Genomic DNA, 24,218 nt, shown 5'->3' with positions numbered 1-24,218 from the left:
TGTATTTTTTGTGGCAAGAACATTTAAGATCTCCACTCTCAGTGACTTTTTAGTATATAATACAATATTGTTAACTATAGTCACTGTGCTGTACATTAGATCCCCCAAACTTACTCATCTTATAACTGAAAGTTTGTACTTTTGATCAATATCTTCCCATTTTCCCCCCACACCAAAGCTCTTGGCAACCACCATTCTATTCTTTTTCTCTGACTTATTTCATTTAGCGTAATGTCCTCAAGGTCCATCCATGTTGTCACAAATGGCAGGATCTCCTTTTTTTATGGCTGAATAATATCCCATTTCTTTAGCTATCATCTGTCAATGGACACTTAATTTGTTTCCATGTCTTGGCTACTATATAAAATGCTTCAAAGAACATGGGGGTGCTGATATCTCTTTGATATAGTGTTTTCATTTTCTTTGGATAAATACCCAGAAGTGAAATTGCTGGGTTATATGGTAGTTATATTTTTTATTTGCTGAGGAGCCTCCAAACTGTTTTCTATAAAGCTATACCAATTTATATTCTCACCAACATGGAAGACAGAAAATTGATGTATTTCATACACATTTGATTTTGTGAGTGAACTACTAGGACTCCTTTCTCATTTATCCCACATAATTGTAAACTCCTCAAAGACAGAATTTTGATCAATGTTGTTCACGCTGTATTGACAATGCTGAGAACAGTGGTTGCAATGGGACAGGGACTCAGCGTATATTTGTTTTGAATTGATAAAAAGAATTTGGGACCATAGATAGGATCTTTTTATGCGTAAAACATTTTTCTCCCTGAAAGTAATCAAATCCTTTACAAGGTTACTTTCTGAAATGAACCACAGATACCTTATGTTACCCAAGAAGACAAGGGGCTTCTAAACATAGTCTAACCTTTTTTGAGGACATCAAAATGAATACCAGTGATCATATTACATATCATGTGAGTGATGCCCTTGGGATTTGCTGATATATACAAGACAGTTGGTCCCTACTCAAGAGATAGTCCTGGGTTTCTGCTTTTTATTTGCCTTTCTGTCTCTTGTACCTTCTGTTAAACATCCAGCTCTATATCCTGATAGCATTATTCATTATGTCTGCACTTTTTGCTCCCTTTTCCAATTCTTTCTTCTTTCAGTCTACTGGGGTGAGAATACCATCAATCCAAGCCCATTAGATTAGTATTTGTGGTAATAGTTGTACTCTGAATTAGACCTTGTGGGATTTTTCCTGATGGGTAAAATTCACCCATGGGTTTTATGATGACTCTATGAGTTGCAAGAGGATTTGGGGATGACCTTTGACTGCAACTAATTTTAGAGAGAACCTTCCAGGTATTTAACCTATATGGAGAATATGTTCATTGTTAGAAACATTTATATTAAGTGTCTTCAAACTATATCTGTAAACCATTTCTTCTTAGCCTTCAGCTAAATATGTGTGTATGTATTAGTGTGTGTAAGTACACACAATTTGGTTTTGGTAACAATTTATCAGCACACATAGGAAATCCTTTATTTTTTAACTAGCTGTGTAGGCTGTTTGTCTTAATTCACGTTGGTGAGAATATTAATTTATTTAATCTCAAATAGTTTTGAGATAACTTTGCTGACCATAAATTCTGAATTTTCCAGGGCAGTGACAATTTTAGAAGTTTATCTTAGTATCTGACCATGTGCTTTGACTTTTTACTTGACTAATGTGGTCAGTTTGGGTTTAGGAAATTTGTAAAGATTATAGAATGTGAAGAAGCATTAAAGAAAAACCAACAAATCTGCAACCCATTAAGTCCCAAAAGAAAATGTTACTCAAAATATTTCTTGAAGTTTCTTGAATATATGTAATCAATATGCAACTTTATGTGAAATTCTGTTACCATTCTTAAATATTTAATTTTACATAATTATTAAGAAAATTCTTTTGGATACCAATGCTTTGATGTTTTTGATAAAAATATCTTTATATCTTTAAGTCTAATTTAATAAATGTGCTTATATATAAATTATGCCATTTGTTGTATATACTCACTCTATTATGAGTCTTTGACTCAGCTATACTTACTATATAGCTTGACAAGTTTGCAAATTTATATGCTATTTATTTAAATGTGAAGAAAATTCACCTCGATTTACACTGATGACCCTTAAATCATTTGTAAGCAATGTGTACATTAATTTTATGGGATCCAGCAGTAAAATAGAAATTGTGGTCGTTTGATTCAAATTAAGTAAATTTAGTTTACACAGTATTCTTGTCACATGAAAAATATATTTTAACTAAAACATCTGAGTTTCACCAACTGAATAATAATGCTTTGAAGCACCTTTTCAGTCATCCAAAACTTAATGTATTTTGCTGCATTCTAATTCATGCATCTGGGCTGTGCTCTAAACTGTCTGGAGGACTGGCAGAGGTATTCCCTACATAGGGTGTTCTGGAGGGGTATAAACATACCATGGTCAATGGATAATTAGCATATTCATGCCTGAGTATTTAACACAATGAGCCTATCTCTGTGGGAACACCTCCCAAGGACAAGAAATGACTGTAATCAAGATTCACCTTCTATTGGCAAATCCGTCAAATATGCTACTAATGGCAGCAATTCTCCCCTTTTTTCTTCAGATAATGAAGTAGCTGAAAGCAGTTCAGGTAAATTATTTGTTTGTTTTTCTTCTTATATGTTTATACCAAATAGCAACACAGTGGCAGGGCTTTTCTTTGAAAAGAGGGCATAACTCCCTGGAAAAACCATTAAAACATTTCATGAAATATTCCTTATTATTACAAACATACTCTAGTGTATTTTTGCATAATTTGGGTCAGACATTTTAATATTTAATCAGCTATTTATAAAGGTGGTGACATTTGAAATGGAAAATTACTCTGGTTACTAGGTTTTCTAAAATCCTTTAAACCTCTAAGAGAAATGTGGATATAAATTTAAGGTTTTACTTCCCTCTATTTTTATTGACAGAACGTGCTCTTACTTTGCACCCTGCGATTAATTCCTAAGTGATATATTTTAATTAAAATCAATCTAGTCCCAATAGTTTTACTACTGATTCCTTTGGGCAATTGAATATCACCAAATATTATCCATTATTTTGTTTCCCTACCCACAAGAATGAAAAGCTACAGCAAATTAAGACTGCTTTTATGGAATTTTTCTTAAATATAACTATAGTATTTTTGCTAATATCAGTATAGATTTAATTTCATCCCTGTTTATTGTATACAGCAATCAAAATAGCCCAAGATTACTTTTATATGTTTTTCTTATAGGGCATTTTAGATCACTATGTCTTTCTACAACCTAAATACAGTAAAATGTAATTGGAGAATGTTTTCTTTGTGGTAAACACAAAGCAAGAATAAGCAGCAGGTCAGTTGTTGCATGAAGACCTCAATCACTTCATCATAAACACAGACAGAACTCACAGGTCCTATCATAATGATACAGCAGCAGCTTCTCTACTTCCAAGTGTACTAAATCTGGGTGTTAAGTAGAATAATTTGGGGCATATGAGTCTTGAGCATTCTCCTAAAAGTCCTCATTCAAAGAATTGGAGTAAGACAAGGGAACTCTTAGAATTCTATAGTTCTCTGAAAATCCTCTGAAATTATGAGCAATTGAGTTTTTTCCTGTGTTTCTCAGGGAACCATCCAGGTCTGTGTATTATTTAGGAGGGATGTGAGGGTCCCTAAGCATAGAGCTGCTTTGGATAAATAGAAACGCCAAGCAAGAGAAACTTACCAGCCACTCAGCCAGCCAACATAAAGTTGGACAAACTCCAAAGCAATGTTATCCCCACCATTTTCATTCCTTAAGGAAAGAAAAACTAACATATTTAAGAATGGGATATATAGACCATTAAAGAACTTTATGCTTAATTTTTTAAAATTGATTTCAGAGAGAGGAAGGGAGAGAGAAAGATAGAATCATTAATAATGAGAGAGAGTCATTGATTTGCTGCCTCCTGCACTCCCCCTACTGGGGATGGAGCCCAAGACCTGAGTATGTGTCCTGACTGGGAATCGAACCTCGACCTCCAGGTTCATGGGTTGACACTCAGCCACTGAGCCACACTGGCTGGGCAATGCTTTTTTATATTCTTTGATTTTACAATTTCCTCTCAATGGAAAATCAAAATGTGATTCAAAGAAATAAAGAAGAAATTAACTTAGATTTCTTAGGAATAGAGTCCAGGTTAGGAAACCTGAGTCACTGACATCAGACCCAGGATTCAAATCTTCAGACTGAGCAGATCCACTACTGCTCTTTCCATTCCCACCACTTTTACTGACTCCAAATTCCTGTTTATCGGGTGACCCAAAATTGAATCCTGAGCCTTCAGAAACACCTTTAACACATTCAGCCATTGCTTGCACTTGAGCCACCTGCTGAATACAAAATCCTGGTCACAAAAATTACTTTCAGTGCATACCATGGTTGAGAATTGTTCTAAAGTAAATGATCTAAAAAAGAGGAGGGGAGTCTCTTGTTTATTTTCAATAAGGAGAAGTCTTATTTTTATTTGTATTTTTTTTTACCTGGCTTCCCAATTTTACATACAAATCACACATTTCATTTCCTTGTCTAGTGAGTGACCAAAATACATGTCTTCCACAACTTTACAGGAATAGTATAGTTATTAAGGCATTATTACTTCTGAAGTATTTTAATTTTATTATACATATTTTAAAAATATATAAATGGTATGACAGAAAGCATAATATACCTCATGTAATATAGTATGTATTACCTTAACAAGAGGTTTTTGTTGATGAATGCATTTGTTAAGTAAATATTAGTTGAGTGTCTTCAGTGGTTCAGGCACTGTTCTAAACACCTGGATATCTCAATGAATAAACAGGCCAAAAAAGCCACACACAAAAAACACAAACAAACAACAACAACAAAACCTTTGAGTTTATGGATCTTAAAATGTAGAAGAAGAGATTAAAGATGGCAGCAGACTGAGTGGAAACTACACTGATGCTCTCCTGGGATCAAACTGGAATTACAACTAAAATATAGAAAAACCATCCTGAATAATCAACTGCAACTGAAGACGAGCTGGAGAGCACCCTCATAACCAAGGACCTAAAGTGGAGACCTCATAGAGACTGGTAGGAAGTGCAAAGGCATGAGAGGGCTGGGCTCCAACAAGCAGCAACTAAAGGTCCCAAGGGATATCTCAGCTGTGGGGGATTCCCACTGAGGACTCTGGGGCCTAAACCCCAGGCTGGGCTTCCCAGGCAAGAGCACCAGAACTGAGAAAGGTGACCACAAAACATCTGGCTGCAAAAAGCAGCAGGGCTTCTGTCTGCCAGGGAAAGACCACTGGAAATACAAGCACACTCTTAAAGAGCCAACGCACAAAGTTTCATGTGTAGTCCCTCACCTTGGGCTCCAGCAGAGGGAGAGCAGAGTGGATTGGAGCTGTGTGAGGAGAATCTAGGGCTGTGGACTCTGGAGATAGAGCTCAGAGGGACCCCTCTGGATTCCCGTGCCAAGTCATTCCCCCATACTGCAAAGGACATCTTTCTCAGGGAGACATTTACTTTCCAAGCAGCTTTTGCCTGAGAGGGAAGCAATTGCTCCATCCTGCTGGAAAACCTCTTGACCTACCCAGAGGAGTTTCTACAGTCTGAGGCTCCTTAAGAGAATAAGATTAATCAGTCTGCAGGCAGAGGCAGACCTCAGAGTGCTTTGAGTCTTTGCCTGATCTGCTTCTGGATCGAGCCTTGGAAAAGCAGACTTTGGTGTGTGTCTTTGTCCTGTCCGAATGCACTCAACCCCAGCAGAGGGTACCTCAAGCTGTGGGTTGTTGATAGCTCCAAACAGGGTACTCAAGGCCAGTCACAAACAGTGTCTGACATTAGCCTGCACCAGAGACTGTATGAAAAGACTGAGAGTACTAGAAGATCTACCTAACATGTAGAAACAAATCCAAACAGGCAGCCAAAGTGGGGAGACAAAAAAACAAGCCCCAAATGAAAGAACAAGAGAAGTCTCCAGAAAAAGAGCTAAATGAAATGGAGATAAGCAGTCTATCAGATATAGAGTTCAGAATACTGATTGTAAGGATGCTCAACAGCATGAAAAAAGATATGGAAACTATGAAAAATGACCAGTCAGAAATGAAGAATGACATAGAAATAAAGAATACATTGGAAGGAATAAACATCAGATTGAAGGAATCTGAGGATCAGATCTACAAATTAGAAGATAGTGTAGAAAAAAATCACTCAATCAGACATCCAAAAAGAAAAAACAATTAAAAAACAGGAGGACAGTCTAAGGGAGCTGAGGGACAACATAAATGTAACTATATTCGCATCATAGGAGAACCAGAAGAGGTAGAAAATAAGCAAGGGTTAGAGAACCTGTTTGAAGAAATAACTGCAGAAAACTTCCCTAACCTGGTGAAAGAAAAAGTCACACAAGTTCAGGAGGCACAGAGAGTCCCAAGCAAGAAGAATCCAAGGAGGCCCATGCCCAGACACATAATAATTACAATGCCAAAAATTCAAGACAAAGAGAGAATAGTAAAGGCAGCAAGAGAAAAGCAATCTGTTACCTATGAAGGAGCTCCCATAAGGCTGTCATCTAACTTCTCATCAGAAACTCTACAGGCCAGAAGGGAATGCCATGAAGTATTCAAGGTAATGCAAAACAAGGATCTGGAACCAAGAGTACTCTATCCAGTAAGGCTATCATTCACAATAGATGGTGAAATAAAGAGCTTCCTAGACAAAAAAAGGCTAAAGGAATTTATCACTACCAAGCCAGCATTACAGGAAATGTTAAACGGACTGCTGTAATTAGAAGTAGAAATAGAGAGAGAAAGAAAGACAGGCATAAAGAATTAAAATGGCAATAGATAAGTATCTATCAATAATAACCTTAAATGTAAATAGATTAAATGCTCCAACAAAAAGACATAGGGTGGCTGAGTGGATAAGTAAACATGACCCAAATATATGCTATCTACAAAAGACCCGCCTCAGAATAAAAGACTCACACAGGATGAGAGTGAAGGGATGGAAAAAATATTTGCATGGAAATTAAAAAAAAAAGCTGGGATAGCAATACTCATATCAGACAAAATAGGCTTCAAAATGAAGGCACACTAGATCAGATGGATTTAATTGACATTTATAGAACATTTCACCCCAAAGCTGCAGAATATACATTACTCTCAAGTGCACATGGATCATTCTCAAAAATAGACCACATGTTATTCGTATCAAGCATCTCAGATCACAATGGCATGAAATTAGAAATCAACTACACTAAAAACACTCAAAAACATTCAAAAACATGGAGGCTAAATATCATGTTATTAAATAATGAATGGGTTACCAATGAGATCAAGGAAGAAATAAAAAACTTCCAGGAAACAAATGAAAATGAACACACAACCCCAAAATCTATGGGACACAGTGAAAGCAGTCTTGAGAGGGAAGTTCATAGCACTACATGCCTACCTCAAAAAATAAGAAACATTTTTAATAAACTATCTAACCCTACAAGTTAAAGAGTTAGAAAGCTCCCCCGTGAAGCCGTCTGGACCAGGGCTTTTGTTTGCTGGGAGTTCTTTATTACTGCTTCGATTTCATTAGTTGTTATTGGCCTATTCTGGTTTTCTGCTTCTTCCTGACTTAGTTTTACATAAGCTCACTCAGATGTGGAATCTAAGAAACAAAACAGACTGAAGAATATAGATCCAGACACAGAAGCATGGAACAGATTGATGAATATCAGTGGGAAGGCAGGGGTGGGGGAGTAGGTGGGGAGAGATTAATCAAAGAACTTATATGCATATATGCATAATCCATGGACACAGACTATAGTGTGGTGAAGGCCTGGGGTGGGCTGAAGCGGGGTTTAGGGGATCAATGGGGGCAAGAAAAGGGACATCTGTAATACTTTCAACAATAAAGATACATTTAAAAAAATATAAGAAAATGGCCCAAAAAAATGTAGAAGAAGACAATCAATAAAATATAAACATTAGAACTAGTAACATGGTATATGACAAGGTGATAACATCTTGGAATAAATTAGAGTAATGCAATGATAATTGAGAATGTTAGAATAAGGGTGGGGTTGCAATTTCAAATCATCAGACTATGCCTCATTGAGATGACTTTTCAGCTAAGACTTGAAGAGGTGAATGCTACCATTAATTTATGAGTAAACATTTTCATATTTTTTTTCTTTGCAGATATAAGGAAAAGAGAAACAGGTATGTTATCTTAACATTATTAGCTGTTACTAAGCCAAGGATAGTGTTGATTCAACACAGCATAATATTTTGATGGGGAAGGTTGGATACTGAAACATGGAGCTTAGCAACAGAGAAGGAAGCAGGTGGGGAAGTCTCTGCCCTGTCCACAAAAAAATTTCTAGGACACATCAGTACCATCTTCCCAGCTCTATTCATCTTCTTTTTAAATTGAATTTATTTGGGGTGACATTGGTTAATAATTATAAAAGTTTCAGGGGTACAAGTCTATAATACATCATCTATATATTGTATTGTGTGTTCACTACCCCATGTGAAGTCTGCTTCCATCACCATTGTATTCATCTTTCTTGAAGTCTTCGAACTAAGACAAAAAGATGTGGATATTGCAATTAGGTCAATCAGTTGTTTATGTTGTTTCAAGTGCTGCCAGAAAAACTAGGCTGATACAAACTAAAATACTACTTTTCATAGTGTCACATCCAACCACCTTAATTGTGCTAGCAATACTGTTGTGAAATAAAATGTCCTGTTACTCACATTAGGTGACTTACTAGTTGGAGGTTCATCCTTTGATGACTCAAACAGAAGAAAGAGGTCTCATGCGGCTCCATTCGTTGACGCTGAAAATGGTTCTCTAGGAATGGCTAGACACAGGCGGAGACAACGTCGGGATACTGAGAGTTTAGAGCTAGAGGACACCCCAGCAGGTACTGTTAGAGAAAAATGCTCACCTAAGAAACAAGTGCTTCTTTTTCATTTGGGAGAATCCGATAATCTTTGTTTTATTTATAGTACATGCCTTAATAGTAATTAATAGTGGAGTAGTAATAAAGTCAATAATTCCTATGTCATTGAAAGTGATGAAGTCCATCTTTAGAGAATTTTGGCAAAGATTTTTGTATTAAACTAATTTTTTTCCTGATACTTTGTATTTTCTTCTGTTATCTTTACATTTAGTGTTATTATTGATGATCAGTCATTTTTCTAATGCATAAATTACTAATTTAAAATTCTCCCCAGACCCTAATTTGGTCTCTCTATTCGTGTTTCTGTCTACAACTACAATTCATTTTCTGTACCAGGATTTTCTCTTTAACTTTCATAGTCAATTTGCTGAGTGATATCATAAAGTGGGGTTTCTAAACAGTTTGTAGCCTAGTGATTTTATTTTGTTTGCAAAAAAGTTAAATTTCTTTAGGTCAGTGTTGTCCTCTCTGGTTCAATATGCTACTCTTTACTGGCTGATTCAAACTTTGCTTTACCTGCCTGGTCCCTGAAATATCTATATTTCATATCTCTACAAAAATGGGAAAAGAAGGAGAATCAGTGAGGAAAAGAACTTCAATATTCTATCTTAAAATTTAATATTTTAGCTCAGTTGGTGATAACTGAAAAGGGAGAAACAGCTTTGGGTGTAGGGGTGCAGTTGAGATATTTTCAAGGACACAGTTTCCTGTCTGTCCTGTCATCTATTTTAGAATTGACAAACTTAGCATAACTTCTAATCATTAGCTCTTGTTCATGACAATGAGATGTTTAATTGTTTGTTCTTCTAATTCAGAACACAATGAAACTTATGAATTCTATCAAACCTCATGGTAAACTGGTTGCCACCCTCCCCTCCCCCCGGGTGATTACGCAGTGTGGAAGTATATATGGAAAGATACATGGAGAGGAGTGGGAATAGACATCTGAAACACAGTCCTAGTTCAAGCAATATGTATGGTACAACTACTTGAACAGTATGAATGAATGTGACTTTTCTCTGCTAATGACTGTATTTTTGCATGGTAGGAGAGAAAACCAATGCAGCAAGTGATCCTGACAACAGTGCCTCTGGTGATACAGATTTTAGTGAAACTGATTCAAATCAGAATGAAGTTGGTAAGGATTCATCTGGCCCAGGTGGATCTGCTGAGAATGCTGGCTCTAATTCTGCTGCCAATGAGACAGGTATTCTAAGTTTTTTCTTAGTTTCTTCTTTTGGCAGAAAATCATCAATTAACAAAGCAGAAATTGGTGGTGTTTTTTTACAAATACAGACTTATTGTTAGAGGAACTCATGGGAAAGATTTTAAAGCTATGTTTGATCCTGAAAGGTTCTGTGTTATCGCCAACAGCAATTTAAACATTTTAATAAAAAGGCAAATAGATTTAATGCTTTACTGAAGGAACTTGGACCTGAAAGGAAAATATCCAGTTTCTATCTCAGTATTTCCACTAAACTGTGGGCTTTGGGAAAGCCACTTAAAATCTCTTGTTCCCAAGTTTTGTCATAAGGACAGAAACATTTTAGTCTCATGTTTCTATGACTTTTGCAATGCTTTATAAGTTATATTACACTAGAACTTCATAAATTCTATTACTCATATTTGAACTAGTTTTTTTGAAAAATAAATTTCAGTAAAAAGTAGATTTACAATAGTGTGGATAAATAGAAATTTATATTAAAAAATTGAAGCCAGTGAAAGAAGTGTGGATCAATAAAGTACAGTAAATCTAGGTATTTTTAAGCCAGAGCTACTTATCTTAAAAGATATGGAGATTGGTGGAAATGGAAAGAACAGTAGAAAGTTTGTTGGTAAATCCATGGGCTTTGGCTCCCATGTCAGTGGCTCAGGAATTATGATCCAGATTCTATTAAAAAATACAAATAATTTACATCCTTTGCTTATTGCTCCTGATAACAGCTTAATTTTTCATTTGTCTTTTTATTTTGGACTTGTTGGTAAAAGAAGGGTGAATTTGCATTTGGTCTTGGTAATTCTGGCTCATGTGCAGTTGGCATCAGTGGTCTTGAACAAATGGCTTTGGTTAAAATGAAATAGGGAACACCTGAAAATCAGGCTCCAGGTTTTGTGCATAAAAAGTAGAGTTATAAGTTGTATTTAAATATTTCCTGGTCATAATTATTTTTTTAATTTAGCAGATAGCATCAACACAACATGATGGGCTGGATTTATATTTGTGCCTCTGGAAATTTTTTATTTGGTTTGGTGACAGCTAGCCAAAAAGAATTAGGAATCAGTAGAGTTTACTGGAGTGAAATGAGCAGCAGAGAATCCGCTGGGAGTGAATCCACTGGTTTTGGATAGGATGCCCCTAGCTTAGGTATTCCAACTAAGATTCATTCCAGAAAATTTAAAATGAATTAAATTAGCTAATTGGTTTAAAATACTTTAACATTTAAAAACAAAGTAATTGATTGACCAGGTTTGATTTTTAATAACATCTTGATTTTTCCATCAGTTGTAACTGGGTCTTTTGGTTGGGGACCTGGATCAAGGACAGGCAATGCTGTATTTATTTTGGAGCTTCTGGTTCAAGTTCGTTTGGTGACAGTGGCAATAATAGCAAAGCAGTTGAAGGAAATCAAGTGGGTAGTTTGGGAGAATCTATTTCTTATGACCTAGGTATTGATATCTCATTTTTGTGCATAGAAATTTCTGAATCCTAAAATGTTTTCAATATACTCTGTGACAATCATTTTATATTCTCCAACTGGTATCATCATTTGATTGATGATACCAGTTGGAGAAGCGGTGGTACATATGTTGGTGATAGCTCTGGAAACGATAAAATGACTAGCAGTAAATCTGTTGGGGCTGAGTACAAAGACCCTGATCTGATGCCAGTAGCTCAGGTATTCTACCCAGTCTCAGTTCCTGAGAAATCCGGCTGGGTTTCAAATATTCATTATTTCATTTAACAATATTTTGATTTTTTTCTATTCATGGAAGGCTGGGTCTTTAGATTTTGGACTCAAAAGAAAGACATTTGGGGACAAGTTTCCAAATAATAAAATCTATTAAGTATGTTTTTGTGACAAACTTTGAATATTCTGGGAGAAGTACCAGTGCAAGAAGTGGGAGTGAACATGCTAGTGATAATTTTGGATATTCAGGATTTGGTGATTGGGCATTTGGTGAGAAGGAATTTGGAGGCAGGGGATTGATGGAATCGGCAGCAGCATGTCTGTTGGGCCTGGACCCATGAATCTCAGGTCCAATGCCCATAACTCAGGCATTCTACCAACCTGGACTCCTTCTGTGATAAATTTTCATCATTTTTTGAAAAAAATAACATTTTATTTTTCCGTTAGAGGGAAGGGCCTGGTTTTATAACTTTGGAAATGCAGAAAAGAAAGGCAAAAACTGAATTTGGTCTTGGAGATTCTGGTTCAAACAGTTTTGGTGACAAAGGCCATAGTGGTACAGAGTTTGATGGAAATGAAGTCGTTGGCTCTGGAGACTCTAGTTTCAGTGCTCTAGGTCTGGATAGTTAATCTCTGTGCATAGAACAATTCTCAACCGTGGTACGCACCGAAAGTAACTTTTGTGACCACCATTTTGTATTCAGCAGGTGGCTCAAATGCAAGCAATGGAGCTGAATCTGAAGATTCAGGATTCAGTTCAGGGTCACCTGATCAACAGGAATCTGGAGCCAGTGAAACTGGTAAGTATGGAAAGAAGGGCAGCAGATCTGCTGAGTCGGAAGACTTGAATCCTGGATCTGATGCCAGTGACTCAGGTATCCTAACCTGGACTCTATTCCTAAGAAATCCAAGTTAATTTCTTTCTTCTTTATTTCTTTTGATTTTCCATTGGGAGGGGATTGGATTTTGTCTTCTGGTTCTGAAACTGGTGAAGGAAGGGAGGGTACAGTTGGACTTGATGTTGGTGCTGCTGGACCAAAACGCATTTGTTGACACTGGCCTTCGTGGTGCCGGTACCTGTGATATTGGAAAGGGTCTTACTGGATCTGGTTCCCATGGCTTGGGAATTTGAGATTTATTTCTGATGATTAGAAAGTCAGGATTCTAGCATATATTCTAAAGTAACAGTGAACACTATAAACATGATTAATAGTGATGTAAAAAACAAGCCAAAATCCTGAAAGAATAAAATGTATTTAGGTACAATCAAACAAAAGTAATTTAGTATTTGTTGGCATAGGATGCAGAACTAGTTCCGTGGCTGTGAATGTATTGAGGTGGAATTGTTTTTGTTGCATTTATGCATAAGTTTATGCATAAATTAAAGAGGTGCTTCAAGTAGCAGTTTATTTGTTGGCCTTGAGCTTTGTTTTGTATCATGACTCTGGTCTTAGTGGCTTAAGGTGCTCTTTGAAATTCTGATAAAATTTGATATTTCCACTTAATGGAACCATCAGATTTAATAGTCTCAGGATTTGTGATACACATTGTTAAAATGATGTTTATTATGATATGGGCACTATTTTGATTCTAGCAGCATCAAAATAGTGCCCATATCATAATAAACATGGGAAGTCTTGAGAGCCACTAGACTAGATGACCACAGAACTACGGGTAGGGGATCCGCTTCTAATGATACTGGTGCTCTGAAAATTACTCAGGATTCATATTTATAACTCAAATTTAGGATAAATGCTTTTATTTTCGTGAAGTCTAATTAGTAATAGATACAGTGTACTGTAGTAATGGTTGACGTCAGTCAGAATTGGCCATCAATCAATCTGTTCAAAAAAGGCTTGGCCATACAGAGACAATAATTATTCGGGGTTGTTCTTAAGTTTTGGACATCAATTTTGAGGTCAACTGAGAAATCTTAAATCACCCATTATTTATTGCCACTGATTTTGTTTGGGCACAGTTGGTGCTAATGGTGTAAGGGGCACTGAATTTCTGAAGCCCACATCTGCTGCCATTAGCTCAGTTATTCAAATTCAGGTTTTCTTCCTGAGAAATGTACCAAGAAGTAGTTGCCTCTTATCTTTTTATGGTGAAGTAATTACTGATTTGAGATTTTTCTGCTTGTTGGAAGTCAGCTTTTGACTGTTTTCATTTTTCTAAATCAGGCAGACTTTTCTTGATTAGTGTATCTAATAGCAGTAAATCTAGTAGCTTTGAAATGGCAGGTTCTGGTTCTCTTGACATTATACATCTTGAGATGAATATCTCTGTTTATCTAGATTACTGGTTTTCATACTTCCAGTTTTTAGGAAAGCAGAATCCTTTGTTCAATCCTGTGTTTCAATTGACACTTTGAAAGATTACCTAGATTTCCCAAATGTAGAACAATTTAAAGTGGGAGTAAGTTTGATTGCATTTGGGATAGGAGACCTGGAACTTTGCTTCTGCAGTCCTCACCTCTTTTCCTGAATAAGTTTTAAAGCAATTGATCTGGAATAAATTAATTTTGTGTCAGTCTATTTAATAGCAAGGACTTTCATTGTGTTACTTCAGCAGGTTATTCAGTTGATAATACTACATATACAGGATGATCCAAAAACATATACACACTTTGAATAATTATAAAGGCAATGTTTACTAAAATACATTTCATTTTCAAAATGTAATAGAACCTACTGTTAAATTGTGCATTCATTTTTCTGGGACACCCTGTATATATTTTCTTATACAGCTTCACATGGTTTTAAGTCTGCTTGTATTGGCATTGCTGAACTTGGACCTATGGTTTTCCATCAGATTTTAAAACCTCTTTTCATATTTTACCAAGTCAAAGTAACACAGAAACAGCCTAATAATTTTGTATTCAACAGGTGTCACAAGCTCATCTGACCACAGTACCACTGCACCTCCCAGCACTCCAGGTAAATCAATAATATCTTACGTGTTTCTCATATTGAATTGAGCTTCTAAGTGTTTCTTCTCTAAGCCCTAAAATTTAGATGACCAACTGCATATTTGAAACAGTTTCATGAATAAAACAGAGTAAATTATATTTTAAGGCAACCTGAATAAAATATAGTGCAACTTCTTTATCATTTTAAATATATTATTTTAAAATTACTTTTTAAATAAAGAGTTAAATCTATTTTCACTCAACCCTAGTAAAGGCATCTTGTTGTAAAGAGAAGTGGCTTCAAGATACACAATAAAGAGCATTGCAAAAAATAGTTTTAAATTTATATGAAAATATTTACTTTTTTATTATTGTTGTTTTATTCTTTCTGCTTGCTTTTCTACCTTGCTGTAAGATTTCTTATAAATTTACTTCATTTAATAAAAGAGTCAGTGCCTTAGAAATAAGTAATCATGGGAAACTTAAATTTCAAGGTATACAGATTTTTCCCTTTGATCAGGAAAATTAATTTTTCTTTATATACATAATTGAATTATTAGTATTATATAGCAGACTGGTTTAATGAAATCTACCTTGGGCCTGTTTGGGCAATGGCCCATTAAAATTTGTAATTGAAAAAATAGTTCTGTTAGGGAAGGAACATATGTTGGTAGTTGTAGGTGACCCAAAATGAATAAGCTCTTAATGAGTTCTGAACCTACTATGGCTGATTATTCCAAGAAAAAATATGGACTTCAGAGATAATCATGTATGTGACCTTGGCAAGTCACAGCTCTCACAAAATAAAATTATATATTCAGGATAAAGCAAACCCCATTTATGGCTTTCAGTACCAAATTCTAAATTCCCATGTAGATGTTCAATATCCTGTATATTTTAAAGCAATATGTGTCTTGAAATTTAAATAATCTATGCATTGTGTTGAATAGAAAAAGGATCCCATATTCCGGAAGCAACTCCAAAATACTCAGAAACAAGTGCAGTTATTGGTAAGTAAAAATTATTGTGATTCTTATCCATATTTTTATGCCCAGCTAGTCAGTAACTAATGAGGTTAGAAAATAACCAATTTGCCAATATCTATCTATTTAATTAGTGTATGTTTGAATGACATCACATTGGTACTATTTTTTCTCAAAGATACATACAAACACACCACATACACATACGTATTTATGCACATGTAACACATATATATTCCTAGTAAATCAATAATATCTTATGTGTTTCTCATATTACATAATACATAATACATATTACATAATACATAATACATACGTATGTACATGTGCATATATATGTATAGGAAGAAATAATAGAATTCTTTGCACTCATTTGATATAAATGGTAACCTACTCAGGCAACATTAGAAAGACTATCTGTACAAAAAGCAAAACAATTAAACAGACCACAACTTCCCTCCATAGATTCTTCCCCATAGTAGAGACATTTTCCCTTTCCCACTGGAAACAAGATGTTTTTATTCATGATTTGTTTTAGCCAGATAGCCAGCTTTGGGTACTTCCAAGGACTCAGGTATTACTTTTGGTGTGTTTTTGCAATATGTGAGAAAGAAAAGTGCTGAATGAAGCTGGTGGCTGTGAAAATAGAATCTTTCAGCGATTTTTTTCTTATCTTGGTACATAAACACTTTAAAAAAAACAGAACTAGATAGTACATTAATTGTTCTGAATACTTATGCATATTCTACTGTAAATATCTTCTAGGTGAAGCTTCTACTTGGGACAAAGGAGCGTACAAAGCTTTCAACGGCCGCATCTTTTCCTTCGAGTCACCGTGCACGTACACTTTCTGCCGACACTGCGTTGAACCTGGAGATTTCAATATTGAGATCAAACGAAACAATGATAATGAGATTGAAAAAATAATGGTTGTGATTGACAATAATGACATCTTTATATCTGGGGATACCATTTTAGTGAATGAAGAAAGGTAAGTGCCATAGTGTTTGGATAAATGCTGTAGAATTATTTGAAGTAACCTGAGCAAAAGGAAAAAAAAGGTTGAATGGGGAAGAGATGGTGAGAGATGTTATATGTTACTCTCTTTACTATTTTGAAATATGTTGATATTTTTAATAAATTCTTGGAAAGGAGTTTAGTGACTATATAAGACATATATATGTGGGATCATAAGATACATTTATTTCTATAATAGGGTTGGGAAAAAAGAAGCCCGTTGTTTGACTATTTTGAGTATCTTGATTTTGGGCAACATACATATTCAGCAAAGCTGTTAAAAGGATATTTCCATTTTCATTTGTATGTTTAACACTAAATATAAATTTGAGGTTTTACAATAAATTTAAGCCTTTAGGCCATGATTTTCAGACAGAGCAATTTATATTTGGAAGGGTAGCATATTCAAATACTTACCAAGATAATAAAATATGATGTGTTACTCTGCTTGTGAGAATTTCAAATTATTTCATTATTTTCTTATACTGAACCACTCTTGTTGTTGTAATTGTTAATTACTCCAAAGTCTCAAAGATTTATTCATCGTTCCTTAAAAGCCTTTCCAATATTGGGAAAAAGGCCATTATACCTCTTCTTCTGAAATGATAAAAAAGAAAACTTTAACAATTACTAGACAGCATTTCTAAATATAGAAAAATGAATTATCAGATTAATATGTTATAATAATACTTCTTACATTTATCTGTACTTGTATTTTATGCTTTTCAGTATACAGATACCATATAACAATAAGCTGATTCACATTAAAAAATACGGAGAATATAACGTCCTAAACAGCCGTAGAGGAATCTTGTCTTTAATGTGGGACAAAAATAACAAACTCTCAGTAAGTTTATCTGTGATTTTCTTACCTCCTGTGCTTTTTGTTCTTTGCTTTTAGTTATAAAAAAAATACATAATAAGGAAAACAGAGCTAAAGTTTAATGAGAAATCTTTATGTACTTGTCACTATACTAACCATTATTTTAATATTTAAAACATCTTAAAACATCTTGAAGTACGTACTATTATTATTCTTATCTTAAAGATGATGGAATTCAGGAGATTCAGTCTAATGAAAGTTAAATAACCTGTTCAAAGACACATAGTAAATGGTGGAGTCAGGACTTATTCCAAATTCTAAAGCCAGGTCCTTAGAAGAAACAAAACCTGGTAGTACACCGCTAAGGAACCAGCTTAGGTAGAATAAAATAGGAAGAGCGGTGTTCTTTGGTTTGGGGTAATCTTGTCTTGGGATCTTTTCAATATTTTGTAAATATATACATGTAAATTTCTTTTACAGCTCACTCTTCACAAACAATATCCAACTTGCGGTCTCTGTGGTAATTTCAACAACACTCCAGGTAAGATTTCAATGTATTGTGTACAAGAAAATTACTTCCCAAAAGAAAATTATAAAGTAATTGCTCGTATTTGGATAAATCTAACAATAATTTGCATTTGTCTAAAGAATTAAAAATTGTTAAAATAAATATATGTCTATATTGTTGTCAAGTCTATGTTTAGCTTGAAAATAACCTGTAGATGTATCCTGCATATTGTGAACCAAACATTGCTTTCTTTTTAAGGAGAAGATATCAATGAGCACATTGCCAGTAGTAAAATTCCTGGTAGTTGTCCTGAAGCTGTTAGTAAAACCTATGAAACTTGTGAAGATGGAGTACAGGTAAGAAATTAATATTTCATTGAGTAGCAAATTTCTGCAACATTCCCCTTGGTTTCACTGTAGATAGCCAGCCTCCTTTCTCAGCACTCACATCTTACTCTGAGAATTCTGCGAGTGCTTCCCCTCCATGTCCCTGTAGTCTCTTTCTCAGCTTTAGTTTAACTATAGATGCTAAAATAAGCTTTTCCCTAAAACGCTAAGATATTAACTGTATATTAGTGTGACAATTCTGATTTCCTTTTCAGGGTGTTTTAATTTGTCTGTAGGTTGACACTCTTCACCTCTGCTTTATGACCTCTTCACGGGTGCTAACTTGGCTCTTAAGTTTAGAAATCCATGTAATGTGTCCCTAGGAACTAGTTTCCACTCTTGCGTTCTTACTTTTGCCCCAGATAGCTCATCTGAATTGTCATCCTTCACATCCTTTAACTTTTTTTTTTGCAAAAGTTACAGGCAATCTTTTTGACCACAACACTTGAAAGTAGTCATTTACTCTGTGAATTTTCCAATCATGTGTAACGCTGTTATGTTGAACTTGATAGAGTCATTTGATGACTGAATGAATGTTCACATATTCCTGTTTCAATCTAGAACAAAATTCTCAAGATCAAGAGATAGAAGAGATTTTTGTGTTATTGACAATGGGCATTGCACTTGTAACCATCTTATCATCTTTTATCAAATCAAATTAAGCCATGACATTATACAAGATCATTTACTCTCTTCCTTGTGAAACCCTCCTTGACATTCGCAGTTAGAATGCCTTCTCTTTCCTTTGTTACCCTACGCCACTTCTTGGTACTTATGATAAGACACTATCTGTAATAACTTCCCATGTTTTTCTTATATGTTTTCTATAAGATTATGTATGAGTTCTGTGATAATGTCTTATCTGTTGTGGTAGTTGCATACTGTGTGAAAGTTACTCCTGTTGTTTAAAAATGTTAGTTGAATGCTTACATAAATTTATGTTAAAGCAAACGAATACTTCATAAAGACCTACTACGTGCAAGACATTGTATTAAGCCTACAGGATTCAAAGTTATATTTCTTGCTGTAAAGGGACCTATAATCTAGTGAAAAAGATACACAAAGGACAATAGATGAAAAAACAATCTGTGAAGGTTTATTTCACTTTATTTTACACCTCACTTGGAGAATATTATCAGCTGTCCTAGGGCTTACTTGATGCAAGTTGTGCATTTGTTTGGCAATAGCTTTCACATTTCCTGAAAAAATAAATGGTTAAAATAGAAGACAGTTATGTGGTAGTTAAAATATATTGAAATTTAAACTTTTTTGATTAATTAATATGTCTTTACTTCCTTAACCAACAGGAGAATAAATAGGTGTTTCCAGAGCAAACTCACATGGCCCACAGCAAGAAAATAGAGTCACAGTATTTTACTGTCATCTGTTTGCTCATCAAATATAAGTGGACTAACAGTTAAAGGGCAGAAAATATCCCTTGTCTATCTGATATCAATCATTTACCATCCAATTTCTGACATCGACCAACCTCTCCTTTTCTCATATCTTCCACTTCCTTGAGCTCTGTGACCTTTAGAGAAATTTTGAGTGAATTGGGGTACTATTTTTGAAGTTGTTTTATAGCAATTCAAATGCCAGAAGTGAAGTATTCTTTCAGGGGTAACTGTAGCAACTATAATATTTCAAAACTCTTCATTTTCACCAGGATCCAACAACTCTCCCTGCCAGAGCTACAGGGTATTATGCAAAAATATACTTCTGAATTGAACTCTTCCTAAACATTCATTTTCCCATTTTTTATGTTTTATTAAACCTTTTATTTTGCAGTACTGTAACAAAATTATTGGAACCTACTTTGAGAAATGTGAAAAGGTTGCTGATTTATCTAGTGATTACAAAATGGTCTGCATTGATGAGTACTGCCAAAATGGACATAAAAATTCGACATGTGACACTTATTCAGAATTGTCCCGCCTTTGTGCCTCAGATGGTCCCGGCACCTATGAATCCTGGCGAGACGATCCTGATGTGGTTTGCGGTAGGTTTCTACATTTTATTGTAGATCACAAATCGGGGAGTTTAAACAGGGGTGGACAAAAAGTAGGTTTGCACTTGTGAGTACGTGAAACACAGAGTTTATTCTTGTATTATTGTCTATTAACTATTGTATTATTTTCCATACAAAGGACAGTAAACCTACTTTTGACAACCCCTGTATAGTACTTTAAAGTTGAGCTGTGTTTCATAGTGATCTTCTCAGATGAGTGTAAGGCCTGGAAAGCATCTTAGAGATGATAGAGTCTTGTCCTCACATGTACTTACGAGGGCACTGAGGCCCCTTTGGTGAAGTGACTAGTGACAAGGTGCAGTGCTTTGTGTTAAGATCTTAATTAGGAACTTTGTAATCTTTATAAGTAAAATTCCCTGGGAAAAGTGAGTAAAATTTTATAAAAACTCTAAAAATACTAGAAATGTTATCAAAAGTATTTTGATTAGTATTATGGTTTTCTTTCAAAAAGATGAATAAAACATAAATATGAGCTTCATATAAATACTTTCCACTTATGATTAGCTCAATCCTTATAAGTTAGGAGGTGGGTGGAGAGAGATTACCCAAGAATTTATATGCATATATACATAACCCATGGATACAGACAATAGAATGATGGAGGCCTGGGGTGGGAAGTGTCTGGGGGGTGGAAGGGGTTAATGGGGAAAAAAGGGGACATCTGTAATATTTTCAACAAAAAAGTTAAATTAAAAAAAAAGAATACAGAGTAAGATGAAATGATATGTACAGTATATATTTCCTCCATATTAAATCTTGTATTGTGAAATAAAGCATGGCCGATTGGCATAACATGATTGCACTGAGTATCTTTAAAGACATATCTTTCAAATTAGGCTCAAGGAATCCCATTTGAAAGGATCCTCATTAGAATATGATGTATTTATCACATTAAATTTTCATGTATATGTATTTCTTTATTTCTCTAGAGAAACCTACATGCCCAGAAAAACAAATTTACCGGGAATGCGGCCTCTCCAATCCTGCGACTTGTTCTAATGTGGCTCCTTTCCAGGACAATGAGTGTGTGAGTGGCTGCACCTGCCCAGAAGGTAACACTCTTTACACTGAGGGAACTGAAAGAGAAGGGACTCACCCATTCACAACCCAGCCTTCTAACAAAGTGCAGACGGCGTTAATGTACATTTCCATCTCAGGGTACCCGAGGGCTGTAACACCCCGCAGATAATCCTCTGGCTCTACATTCGCCTCAGTAGGATGCTCTGAGGTTCAGAAAACAATATGCTCCCTAGTTCTCAAAGGAGTAACCGCTTCAATATAAATTCATCTTTTAAGTGGATGTTCTCGCTTAAAAGTACTAGCTCAACAGTTATTTCAAAATACACTGCTTGAGAATTTAGTGATGTTCATATAGTTTTGAGATTACTCTTCTATAATGTGTTCTAGGTTATCTATTGGACGATATTGGAGAGAAAGGAAGATGTGTATTAAAGGCTGAATGTCCCTGTGAGTCTAATGGAAAAGTCTATCTGTCAGGAGAAGTCCGAGAAGGTCCCTGCGATTCTCAGTGGTATGTGTGTGCTTCTTGTCCACATTTTGTTGATAGTGAAAAAATACTAATATTTTAATCTAATTGGAAATAATCACTAAATCCACCTTTAAAATACATTTTGTAGCCTCATTGGATTTTCTGTGTTGATATTTTAGCTTTTTTTTTTTTCCCCAGGAATGCTTAGTATGTTATTTGTATAACATATACGAGCTTTCTATGTATCTTTTAAAGATAATATTTTTTGCCCGGTCTGTGTGGCTCAGTTAGTTGAGCATCACCCCAGGCACCAAGAAGTCACTGGTTCAATTCTTGGTCAGAGCACAGGCCAGGCTGTGGGCTTGATACCCAGTAGGGGGCATGCAAGAGGCGGCCGATGGATGTTTCTCTCTCATTGATGTTTCTCTATCTCCCTCTCCCTTCCTCTCTCTCTCAAATCAATAAAATGTTAAAAAGATAACATTTTTCACTAACTGAAATAGTGTTTTGAATAGTGATCCAGTTAGTGGTTGCAAATATTAGAGCAAAGAATATAATACAAGAGTGTGGTTACAATAATGAAACAGTGATTATACTAATTCCCAGAATATTTAATAAAATGTACAATCAGGAAGAACCTAACACTTTTCAAATAAGTGAATATGAGGCTACATTGGTGAAGATTAACTTAATCTGGAGTGGATTTTAATGTGCCAAAAGTAAGTGTAGATGATTTCTCTTTGAATAGTTAGCTTGACTTTTCCTTGTGAGTGCAGCAATAATTTGCTGACCAGAGAGCCTTTCCCATTCCTTATTATTGCTTTTTTCTGAAACTCCATATTTCTGTAGAACTCCAAAGGACTTTTCTAGAAATACATAATGTCCTTCTGGGAAAATAATTTGACTCAATGAAAACCAATCTGATTTTTATACTATAATATTTTCCCTATAAATAGAAAATGTTTTATTGGTATGTAATAATTTATTGATAATAATTATGAAAACAATAGCTATTATTTAGTAAATATCTGCAAAAATGCTGTCTGAGAGAAATATGTGAGTCACAAATATCACCCACATAGGTAACTCTTTTTAGATGCCACATTTTTAAAAAAGCAAAAAGAAACAAACATGTGGACTTGATTTTAATCCTATATTTTATATATCCACAATATTATCATTTCAATATAAATTAGTGTAAAAAGTTAAGAACAGATTTAACAGTTTTTTCATATTGTCTTCAAAGTCTGTGTGTATTTTTCATTTAAAGCCGATCTCAATGTGGACCAGCCACATTTCAAATAATCAATAGCTGTGTGACACTGTAGTGTATTCAGCAATGCAGGTCTACAATGTGGCATGGTGCAAGTGTTTTAATACTAATGGTGAAATATGTTCCATTTAAACAAACCCCTGAAATCCAGTGTACAAGTTTTTATATGTTTAATGCAGGCAGATGCTATCATTTTATTCAATGGAATTCATGTCTTTTAAAACACCAGGATACCACCATCAAAGAGGCATTTTGTCAGAGCTGAAATGTTGGGTGGGGGAATGCACACAGTCTAATAAGGCTTAACTAAATGTCTTAGTATAAGTTGTGATCTTTTAAAAACACGATTGATGACCTTTAACGTAACCATTTTACTTTAACAGCACATGCCAGGAAGCCAAGTGGTCTTGCACTGAAGCTATGTGTCCTGGGAGATGTAAGGTGGAAGGAAGTTCAATTACCACCTTTGATGGGGAAAAATATAACCATCCTGGAAACTGTCACTTTTTGGCCATCCACGTATGTAATAACCTCAAACACTTGAGAAAACTGATACAGGCACCGAGCTATTTTTTAACTAATATGAAGCACAATCTTCACCTTCAATTACTATTTAAAAAAAATAAAACAGCCTAGCTGGGCGTGGCTCAGCAGTTGAGCATTGACCTAGGATCCAGGAGATCTTGGTTCAATTCCTGGTCAGGGCACATGCCCGGGTTGCGGGCTCGATCCCAGTGGGGGGCGTGCAGGAAGCAGTGGATCAATGATCAATGACTTTCTCACCATTGGTGTTCCTATCCCTCTCTCTCCCCCCTTCTTCTCTCTGAAATCAATAAAGATATAGTTTAAAATAAATAAATAAATAAATAAATAAAAAAATAAA

The 24,218-nt window shown here is 35.2% G+C and overlaps 1 protein-coding gene across 1 annotated transcript in view; it reads left to right on the top strand.

Annotated features, from left to right (window-relative positions):
* The window catches only part of MUC19 (mucin 19, oligomeric), a 108,638-nt gene that overhangs the window by 2,311 nt on the left and 82,109 nt on the right, over positions 1-24,218 (top strand). Inside the window, exons 3-17 of the mRNA XM_081127793.1 lie at positions 2,626-2,652; positions 8,238-8,258; positions 8,804-8,968; positions 10,056-10,214; positions 12,621-12,716; positions 14,805-14,855; positions 15,778-15,837; positions 16,576-16,801; positions 17,557-17,674; positions 18,131-18,191; positions 18,417-18,514; positions 20,333-20,543; positions 21,503-21,625; positions 21,981-22,104; positions 23,719-23,854. Of these exons, the coding sequence (XP_080983919.1) occupies positions 2,626-2,652; positions 8,238-8,258; positions 8,804-8,968; positions 10,056-10,214; positions 12,621-12,716; positions 14,805-14,855; positions 15,778-15,837; positions 16,576-16,801; positions 17,557-17,674; positions 18,131-18,191; positions 18,417-18,514; positions 20,333-20,543; positions 21,503-21,625; positions 21,981-22,104; positions 23,719-23,854 (1,676 nt within the window). The remainder of the gene's footprint in view (positions 1-2,625; positions 2,653-8,237; positions 8,259-8,803; positions 8,969-10,055; positions 10,215-12,620; positions 12,717-14,804; positions 14,856-15,777; positions 15,838-16,575; positions 16,802-17,556; positions 17,675-18,130; positions 18,192-18,416; positions 18,515-20,332; positions 20,544-21,502; positions 21,626-21,980; positions 22,105-23,718; positions 23,855-24,218) is intronic.

Source organism: Miniopterus schreibersii, assembly GCF_964146895.1.
Source record: "Miniopterus schreibersii genome assembly, chromosome: 2".
Taxonomy (NCBI): Eukaryota; Metazoa; Chordata; class Mammalia; order Chiroptera; family Miniopteridae; genus Miniopterus; species Miniopterus schreibersii.
Note: the sequence above shows the minus strand (reverse complement) of the source record. Positions and strands in the feature narration are given on the sequence as shown.